The 10,203-nt window shown below is 40.4% G+C and overlaps 1 protein-coding gene across 1 annotated transcript in view; it reads left to right on the forward strand.

Annotated features, from left to right (window-relative positions):
* GTF2E2 (general transcription factor IIE, polypeptide 2, beta 34kDa) overlaps nt 1-10,203 on the forward strand; it is a 103,646-nt gene that overhangs the window by 52,586 nt on the left and 40,857 nt on the right. The window contains exons 4-5 of the mRNA XM_011944539.1: nt 5,160-5,267; nt 7,695-7,877. Coding sequence (XP_011799929.1) covers nt 5,160-5,267; nt 7,695-7,877 — 291 coding nt within the window. The remainder of the gene's footprint in view (nt 1-5,159; nt 5,268-7,694; nt 7,878-10,203) is intronic.

Consider the following 10,203-nt stretch of genomic DNA (forward strand, 5'->3'; position numbering starts at 1 on the left):
CATGGTGAAACCCCGTCTCTACTAAAAATACAAAAATTAGCCAGGCATGGTGGTGCGCGCCTAGAGTCCCAGCTACTCAGGAGGCTGAGGCAGGAGAATCGCTTGAACCAGGGAGACGGAGGTTGCCATGAGCCAAGATCGTGCCGTCATACTCCAGCCTGGGCAACAAGAGCAAAACTCCGTCTCAAAAAAAAAGTCAGTTTATGCAAAATATATCAAAATATATTATAATTTTTAAATTACCAACAATTTTGATTTTAAACTTATAGAAGGGTTTTGTCTGGAAGACTTTTTAAAAAATTATAAAACAGCACTCAAAGTACTATAAAACTGTCGAAGTAGACTGGCAAAGTGGCTCACGCCTGTAATCCCAGCTCTTTGGGAGGCTGAGGCAGGTGGATCATGAGGTCAGGAGATTGAGACCATCCTGGACAACATGGTGAAACCTCGTCTCTACTAAAAATACAAGAAGTAGCCTGGTGTGGTGGCATGTGCTTTAGTCTCAGCTACTCGGAGGCTGAGGCAGGAGGATCACTTGAACCCGGGAGGTGGAGGTTGCAGTGACCCAAGATCGCGCCACTGCACTCCAGCCTGGCAACAGGGCGAGACTCCATCTCAAAGAAAATAATAAGTTTAGAAAATAGTTTATCAAATTTTTAAGATGTGCAGATATGACAGTTTTTATTCTTACACCTTTTAAACTCAGAAATCACATAATGATGGAAATATTTCCCGGTCTTTTTCAAAATGCTCTTTCCATGGCATGAATTTATTTCAAAAAGCAGTTACTTTTACACATCATTAAATGCTGGCTTTACTTTGAAGGAACAGATAGCTTATTTTAATTATTTTTAAAATAATTGTTAGCAAACTATAAATAGCTGCTATAATCGTAGAATATTGAGCAGATTTGAAACATTTTGCCTTTTTGTAAGGAGAAATTTGTAATTCATTTCTTACAGCTTTGTGAAACCATTGTACAATGTCTACCTTTGAAAGGTCTTTTAAAAAAAAATTCGCCACAATCCATCTGATAGCGGGCCAGTCTCACTGTGTTGCGGAATCCTGAAAGTGAGGGAATGAGTGAGGCCACGCCTACTGGGCCCTTTGTCATGTCCCAGGCCTGCCTCAGGATTCCTCCATGCACATCACAATTGGAAATGTGGATGCCCTGACATGAAGTGAAGGAGCCACTCTTGTCAGTCCACATATTCACTATTAGTAAAGCATAACTTTTTTTTCCCCCCCCAAGACAGAGTGTTGCTCTGTCGCCCAGGCTGGAGTGCAGTAGCGCAGTCTCAGCTCACGGCAACCTCTGCCTCCTTGGTTTAAGTGATTCTCCTGCCTCAGCCTCCCAAGTAGCTGGGGTTACAGGTGTGTGCCACCTTGTGCGGCTAATTTTTTGTATTTTTAGTAGAGATGGGTTTCACTATGTTGATCAGGCTGGTCTTGAATTCCTGACCTCATGATCCACCCACCTTGGCCTCCCAAAGTGCTGGGATTACAGGCGTGAGCCACGGCGCCCAGCCTAAGTAAAGCATAACTTTTAAATGGAAATTAAAAACAATTTTAATAAGCGTTCTAAAGAATCATCCTGAGGTACCCACTTTGTGCCCCTGGGGTGTGTACACCCCATGTAGGAGACCACTGTGCTGTACTGTAGCTGCCCGGCATTTCCCTGTATTCTAGTTACCATGTCATCATTCAAGGTCTGTCCAGTTTTCTCTTTCATTTCTTCTGATTGAGGATGTCTTCCTGACAGATAGTTGTATACCTCGCTTTTTTTTTTTTTTTTTTTGAGACAAGATCTGGCTCTGTCACCCAGGCTGGAGTGCAGTGATATGACCACAGCTCACTTGCAGCATCTGTCTCCTGGGCTCAAGCAGTCATTCCACCTCAGCCTCCCAAGTAACTGGGATACAGGCGCGTGCCACCACACCTGATTAATTTTTGTATATATGCATATTTTTTGGTAGAGGCACAGTTTCGCCATGTTGTCCAGGCTGGTCTCAATTTCCTGGGTTCAAGCAACCTGCCAGCTTGAACCTTCTAATTTGCTGGGATTCAGGTGTGAGCCACTATGCCTGGCCATATCTAACTTTGTAGCTTGTATGTTTAGCTTCTCCCCTCTATCGGGAGCTCTTAAAGGCAGAAGTAGTTTGCATTTTATTGTATGTCTCATTGCAGTACTCTCAGCACATAATAGTTACCACTAAATATTTGAATGAATAAGTGAATGAATTAACAGCAAATGCTCAATGAATGGTTCTTTCGTGTGGTGTGTTAGGCTTATGTCTCTATCTGCTGTCTGTACCTTCTAGTTTGGAGAAGTGGTTATTTAGTTTTCCAGGGCCTGCCTGAAGCCCAGTGAGGTTCAGTAACTTGCTCAATGTGAGGGAACTTGGAGCCTGGGTTTTGTTTTTGTTTTTTTTCTTTTGAAGAGTTATTTTTGTTTTGGATAAATGACATATCTTTTTGTACAAGAAGTAAAGTATAATAAGGTATAATGAAGGAGCCTTGTTCTCACCTGTCTTGCTACTCATTTTCTCCCCTCTTGTGCTTCCTACAGGTAACCTCTTTTATTTGTTTCTTGTGACTTTTTCAGTGGTTCTTTATGCAGAAACAAAGTTCAAATGTATACTTATTTCTGCCCTTCCTTGCATACAAGGTTTCATAGTGTGTATGTTTTTTAACATACATATTTTTTTCTTATTTAAAAATACTTTATTTTTTACAGGAGTTTTAGGTTCACAGCAAAATTGAGTGGAAAATACAGAATTCTCATCCATTCCCCTCCCATCCCCCTGCCCCCCACAGCTTCCTCCACTATCAGCATCCTGCACCAGAAGAGTACATTTGTGACAGTTGATGAACCTACGTTGACAAATGACCACTCTAAGTCCATAGTTTACATGAGTTCACTCTTAGTGGTGTTCTTTCTGTGGGTTTGGACAAATGTGTAATGGCCTGTGTCCACCACTATAGTATCCTACTGAGTATTTTCACTGCCCTAAAAATTCTCAGGGCTTTGCTTGTTCATCCTTCTCTCCCCCCCCCAACCCTTGGCAGCCACTGAACTTTTTTAAATTTTTAAGTTTTTATTTATTTATTTATTTATTTTTGAGACAGAGTCTTGCTCTGTTGCTAGGCTGGAATGCAGTGGCTTGACCTCAGCTCACTGCAACCTCCACCTCCCGCGTTCAAGTGATTCCCCTGCCTCAGTCTCCTGAGTAGCTGAGACTACAGGCGCGTGCCACCACGCCCAGCTAATTTTTTGTATTTTATTAGCAATGAGGTTTCACCGTGTTGGCTAGGATGGTCTCGATCTCCTGACCTTGTGATCCTCCCGCCTCGGCCTCCCAAAGTGCTGGATTACAGGTGTGAGCCACTGCATCTGGCCTGCAGCCACTAAACTTTTTATTGTCTCCATGGTTTTTGTCCTTTCCAGAATGTCAGTAGTTGGAATCATATAGTATGTAGCCTTTTCAGATTGGCTTCTTTCCCTTAGTAATACGTATTTAAGGTTTCTTCATGTTTTTTTCATAGCTTGATAGCTCATTTCGTTTTAGCTCTGGATAGTATTCCATTGTCTGGATATATCACAGTTTATTTACCCACTCAGCTACTGAAGGACATCTTGGTTGCTTCCAGCTTTTGGCAATTATGGATAAAGCTGTAATAAGCATTCTTAGTGGATTTTTGTATGTACATAATTTTTTGGCTCATTTGGGTAAATACCAAGGATCATGATTGCTAGATTCATCAAATGGTAAGAGTGTATTTAGTGTTGTAAGAAACTGCTGAACTGTCTTCCACAGTGGCTGTGCCATTTTGCACACTCTTCCTGTTCCTTTGTATCCGCTCTAGCTTTTGGTATCTACATTGTGTGTGTGTGTGTGTGTGTGTGTGTGTGTTCATTGGATAAGCATGATACATATGTTTTTTAACTTATTACTTTGTCCTGGACATCTTTTCAAATTAGCACCTAGAGAAATTTTACATTTACTTTGTGAACATCAGTATAGTGGAATGGATGTGCTGTGGTTAATCTGATTATGGACACTTGGGTTATTTCTAATATTTTCTTTTTATAAACAATGCTACAGTGACCATAAGTCACTTTTCTTTTCTTTTTTTTTTTATTTGAGTTGGAGTCTCGCTCTGTCGCCCAGGCTGGAGTGCAGTGGCATGATCTCAACTCATTGCAAGCTCCGCTTCCCGAGTTCACGCCATTCTCCTGCCTCAGCTTCCCAAGTAGCTGGGACTACAGGCACCCACCACCACGCCCGGCTAATTTTTTATATTTTTAGTAGAGATGGGGTTTCACCGTGTTAGCCAGGATGGTCTCGATCTCATGACATCGTGATCCGCCTGCCTTGGCCTCCCAAAGTGCTGGGATTACAGGCGTGAGCCACTGCGCCCGGCCCATAAGTCACTTTTCTATGTGGTACTGGTATTTCTGTAGGATAAGTTTCTAGAAATAGGATTGTTTGGTGAAAGGTGAGTGTCTTTTCCTGTGTTTAAGGTCATTTTTGTAATCTGTGCGTTTCTTTCTTTGGGTCATTTTCTGTTACTTTTTGTTTTTGTTTTTGTCTTTTTTTTGAGATAGTCTTGCTCTGTCTCCCAGTTTAGAGTGCAGTGGCATGATCTCAGCTCTCTGCAGCCTCCTCCTCCCAGGTTCAAGCGAGTCTCCTGTCTCAGCCTCCCAAGTAGCTGGGATTATAAGCATGCACCACCATGCATGGCTGATTTTTATATTTTTGGTAGACATGGGGTTTCACCATGTTGGTAAGGCTAGTCTCAAATGCCTGACGTGAAGTGATCCCACCTGCCTTAACCCCACAAAGTGCTGGGATTACAGCCGTGAGCCACCGTGCCTGGCCTATTTTGTTAGGTTTTTGAAGCTCTTGAAATGTTAGGAAGAATTAGCTTTTGGTGATATGAGTTGCATATATTGTTGTCAGTTTATCTTTTTATTTTATAGAGCAATGAGTTTCAACCCCGTTCTGATTTCATAGTCTATGGCTCTTCGTCACTATAATTATACTACCTGGAATAATACATGTTTTTCATTCCTGAAGATTTATTTATATGTAACTATGATTTAATGCATCTAGCATTTTAAAACTATCTTCTAATAACAGTTTCTTCACTGATAGACACGGCATCAGCGAGGAGATACGCATCCTCTAACCTTAGATGAAATTTTGGATGAAACACAACATTTAGATATTGGACTCAAGCAGAAACAATGGCTAATGACTGAGGTAAGAATTTAGTTGATTATCAAGAGAGATTTCCTGTAACTAGAATTTTTTTTTTTTTTTTTTTTTTTAGGCCGAGTCTTGCCTAAAAAAAGAGTCTTGCTCAGGCTGGAGTGCAGTGGCGTGATCTCAGCTCACTACTGACTCGGCCTACCGAGTAGTTGGGACTGCAGGCATGCGCCACAATGCCAGGCTAATTTTTGTGTTTTTAGTAGAGATGGGGTTTCACCATGTTGGCCAGACTGATGTTGAACTCCTGATCTCAAGTGATCGGCCCACCTTGGCTTCCCAGAGCGCTGGGGTTATAGGCGTGAGCCACCGCGCCTTGCCTAGAATGTTTTAATATGGTGAAATCTGATAATGCTTTTTACTTTTTCTTAAAAGAAATGTTGTAGGGGCTTTGTTTTTTGAACGTACACATTTGTAAGACTGATTTGTTGGTTTTCACTTAATTTTATGTATCTATTTCAAAATGTTAAAGGTAAGACTTCTGTGTAAAAGTTGTAAAGAAGTCATTGTACCAACTCCACTTACGTTTTTACAGATTAATGCTTATTTTGTATTGCCAGATTTATAATTTGTATGCTTGTAAATTGAATTGTTTTGTTTTAGAAAATTTAAATCATAAGGTACTGCAGGGATAGGAAGATATTTTGTTGCACAATTACTGCTATTATGGCTTGATGTGGAAAAAAGTCGTGAATGCTGTGTATGAACACATACCATTTGAAGAAACCCCAGCACAGTCAGTGACCATGCTAATTTGGAAATAAATAGCATTTAAAAATTCAGATGTTCACTGCTTTTGAATTTAAATATGAGGTGAAAACTGAGAAGACTACTTTCTAGGACCAGAGAGAGAGTCTAGAAACCAAATGTAAAATTCTTAACATATAATTCGCTTATTTTTTTACCACGCAAAATATAGGTCTTGACTTTTATAATGTAGCATGACCATTAATTAGCATAATTGTAGCTCATTGTATTAGTGATATACAAACAATGGCAATCCACATTTAAATATGCTGGTTTAGCTAACCTTGAGAGTTCATAGACTACCAACATCTACTTAACAATGACTGATCATTTTACTATTCTATTCTCCCTTTTTTTTCTTCCTGTGTTTCTCTCTCCTTTTAGGGTCAGGCTGGCAGCTGCAGAAGAAAATATATAGGGTTGCTCTTTTTGAAGAGCTTTCCTTCTGATACTAGCTGTACAACAGAACTGACTAGAAACATAATTGTATTCAGTAATTCCTGCATTCCTACTCAGTTTCATTCTCAAGCTGACATAGGTAAAGTTCTTGTATGCACTAGTCTGGTCCTCTACAGTTCGTTACACAGCTGCCAGTGCCAGTTGATAGCAGATGGGGAAGACCATTGACTAGTACGGGTAATGTCTCTCACTTTATAATGCCAATATGTGATAAACTATACTTTGCAGGCGGAATGGGCACTACTCAGTTCACTAGGTGTTTTATTGATTCCTACCCATTTTGACTTCTAGAAGAATATAGATTCAGCTTTTTTCAAAGTAGTTGTGATAAAGTAGTTTATTTCTCTTCAAAGAATTTATGTAAATAAAACACAGTTTCTTTTATAAAAAGTGAGCACCATGCTGATCTACTCTTCTGGAATCCTGGATGTCCAGGATTTTAGGCCTGCCAGTTTGTATTCATAAGGTACTTTTAATTTGCCACTGTATTGGCTAGTGTTGTATTTTAAAATAATTAGTAGAATTAAGAATGTATATATGGGCTGGGCGCAGTGGCTTATGCCTATAATCCCAGAACTTTGGGAGGCCAAGGTAGGTGGATCACCTGAGGTCAGAAGTTCAAGACCAGCCTGGCTAACATGTTGAAACCCTGTCTCTACTAAAAATACAAAAATTAGCTGGGTGTGATGGTATGCGCCTGTAGTCCCAGATGCTGAGAGGGAGGGAGGCAGGAGAAGGAGGCTAAGGCAGGAGAATCGCTTGAACCCAGAAGGTGGAGGTTGCAGTGAGCTGAGATCACGCCACTGCATTCCAGCCCGGGCAACAGAGCAAGACTCGTTAAAAAAAAAAAAAAAAAAAGCCGGGCGCAGTGGCTCAAGCCTGTAATCCCAGCACTTTGGGAGGCCGAGACGGGCGGATCACGAGGTCAGGAGATCGAGACCATCCTAGCTAACACAGTGAAACCCCGTCTCTACTAAAAAATACAAAAAAACTAGCCGGGCGAGGTGGCGGGCGCCTGTAGTCCCAGCTACTCTGGAGGCTGAGGCAGGAGAATGGCGTAAACCCGGGAGGCGGAGCTTGCAGTGAGCTGAGATCCGGCCACTGCACTCCAGCCTGGGCGACAGAGCAAGACTCCATCTCAAAAAAAAAAAAAAAAAAAAGGAACGTATTTATGTTTCCATTTGTTAATATACTCCAATTGTATCACTGTTACAGGCTTTAGTCAACAATCCCAAAATTGAAGTAATAGATGGGAAGTATGCTTTCAAGCCCAAGTACAACGTGAGAGATAAGAAGGCCCTACTTAGGCTCTTAGATCAGCATGACCAGCGAGGATTAGGAGGGATTCTTTTAGAAGACATAGAAGAAGCACTGCCCAATTCCCAGAAAGCTGTCAAGGTAATCTCTCTCTTCGTTTTGTGTCTTAATATAATTTGAATGAATAATGACTTCTTGGTTTTAAAAATATCAAACATTTTACAATTGTTTTTAAAGCTTCCATTATATACACATGGGATTACAGTGAGCCACTTGAACGTTTGAAATTTGTCTTGTGCCACCAAGCAGGAAAGGGAGCAGCCATCTCTGTGTAACTTTGACGGGTTCCTGTTGCTGTTGCTGTATGATTGTTTGATTGTTCAGGATATTTCTGGAAAATTTTCCTCAAAGGCAGTAGAGTTTCTCTTGTAAGCTGTGTTTGTAAATAAGAGTGTCTTCTATAATAGTAGTAGATGTTCCTTACCTGAGGAACTAGAGGCATTAAAACACTAAAGTATTGGTTAATAACCTGGCTATTTTGAAGTCCTAAAGGGGCTACCTATGAAAGTCCTACTGGTACAGATTACATTTCCAGTTTAAATTTGAAACTCACTGGGGAAAGCTGCTTGTTTTCATTTGTCACAATTGCTAAGGATTAATGTTAACTTATTAAGCAGGTTCATTCATTTTGCTACCTGTAGAAGAAAACTTGGCCTTTTCTCTCCTCTGCTTCTTGGTAATGGAATTATACATGTCACATCTTCTGGTATTGTACCACAAGTCCTTGAGGCTCTCTTTAGTTATTTCAATTTTTTTCCTGTTCTGTTAATCCATTGTCAAGTTCACTCACTTTTCTTCTTCACTTCCAACTTGTTAAGCCCAGTTGGTGAATTTTTTAGTTGTATTTTTCAGTTCTAGTCTTTCTTTTTAAATTTTTCTTCTAGTTGCTGTTTCTTTGCTGAATTTTCTTTTTTTTTCCATTCGTGACAGGTATCTTTTGTTACACCCTTGAGTATGATTTCTTATAGCTGTTTTAAAATTCTTATTCAAACAGCTGAGTCATCTTAGAGCTGCTCTGCACTGACTGTCTCTTTTATGGGTCATATTTTCCGGTTTCTTCATATATCTAATACATTTCTGTGGGTCTTAGACCTTGTGAATTATATTAATATGTGTAAAGACTCAGGATTCTGTTACATTCCTCTAAAGAGTGTTTTTATTTGTTTTGTTTTGTGGTTAAGTGGGCAATTACTCCAAACCTTGTCTACCCTACAGCAGGTAGCATATAATATGTCTCTTCTGTTCTTTTAGTCTTAGCCCTTTTGCTTGGAATCTTTTTCCATTCATGCATAGCCCAGGGTAGCTAGACTGACCGTTTCCAAGGTTTCCTTTTTCACTTTCCAGTTGCTGTGGTTGCCCCACACTCTGTTTCCTGGTTCTTCAATGCAGAAACACTGAGGATTAGCTAAAACACTGAGTTTTAGCTTCATAGGGCACTGACTGTGGCCTGCCCTCTGTGCTCTTTCTAAGTATAGACCCTCCTCCTCCCCTTTTTGCCTGTTTTCTTTTGGTTGCTTTTTAGTTCCTTTAGGTAGTTGGATTTTTTTTTTTTTTTTTTGTAGACAGAATTTCACTCTTGTTGCCCAGGCTGGAGTGCAATGGCACGATCTCAGCTCACCACAACCTCCATCTCCTGGGTTCTAGTGATTCTCCTGCCTCTCAGCCTTCCGAATAGCTGGGATTACAGGCATGCATCACCACACCCAGCTAATTTTATTGTCAGGCTGGTCTCCAACTCCCAACCTCAGGTGATCTGCCCGCCTGAGCCTCCCAAAGTTCTGGGATTACAGATGTGAGCTACCACGCCCGGCCTAGATAGTTGATTTTTAAAATGTCTTGTCCAGAGTTGATAGTGTTTTCTGTGGGAGGGTGGGTCCTTTAGGAGCTACTTGGTCATTATCAGAAGCAGAACCCTCCTAAGATTTTTAACTTAAAAGTGTCTCAACTTAACCTGCACATATGTTGTCAATAAAGACATGTCACCAAAGTTGATACTTTGTATGCTTTATACTGTGTTGAATTCAGTGGGACTACTGAATCCTAGACTAACAGTTGAGTGGTAGGTGTGTTTTCTGCATGGCTGTTTTCTCCCATTTTGATAGGGGCTTTCCTGTTACTATATGTGGTAGGCTTTTCATTACATTTTAAACTACAACAGTGCCATAATCTGATAATGGCTTAGTCCATCTTAAATAATTTTGTGATGTAAATTTAGTTTGACACCTGTCTTTACTGGCTCTGTTCCCTTATTTAGAATTAGAGTAGAAGGGGTTATGAAAAGCACACAGTCTGTTTTCATTTTCAGGCAGGCTTTATTTCCAAATTGTTTGAAACCCAAACTTTTTATTCTTCTTTAAAAAATGTGAAGATATGTTGTAGCCTAAAAAATTCCTCAAGTAGTTCTTCG

This window comes from Colobus angolensis, unplaced genomic scaffold (genome assembly GCF_000951035.1).
Source record: "Colobus angolensis palliatus isolate OR3802 unplaced genomic scaffold, Cang.pa_1.0 Scaffold233, whole genome shotgun sequence".
NCBI classification, from domain to species: domain Eukaryota; kingdom Metazoa; phylum Chordata; class Mammalia; order Primates; family Cercopithecidae; genus Colobus; species Colobus angolensis.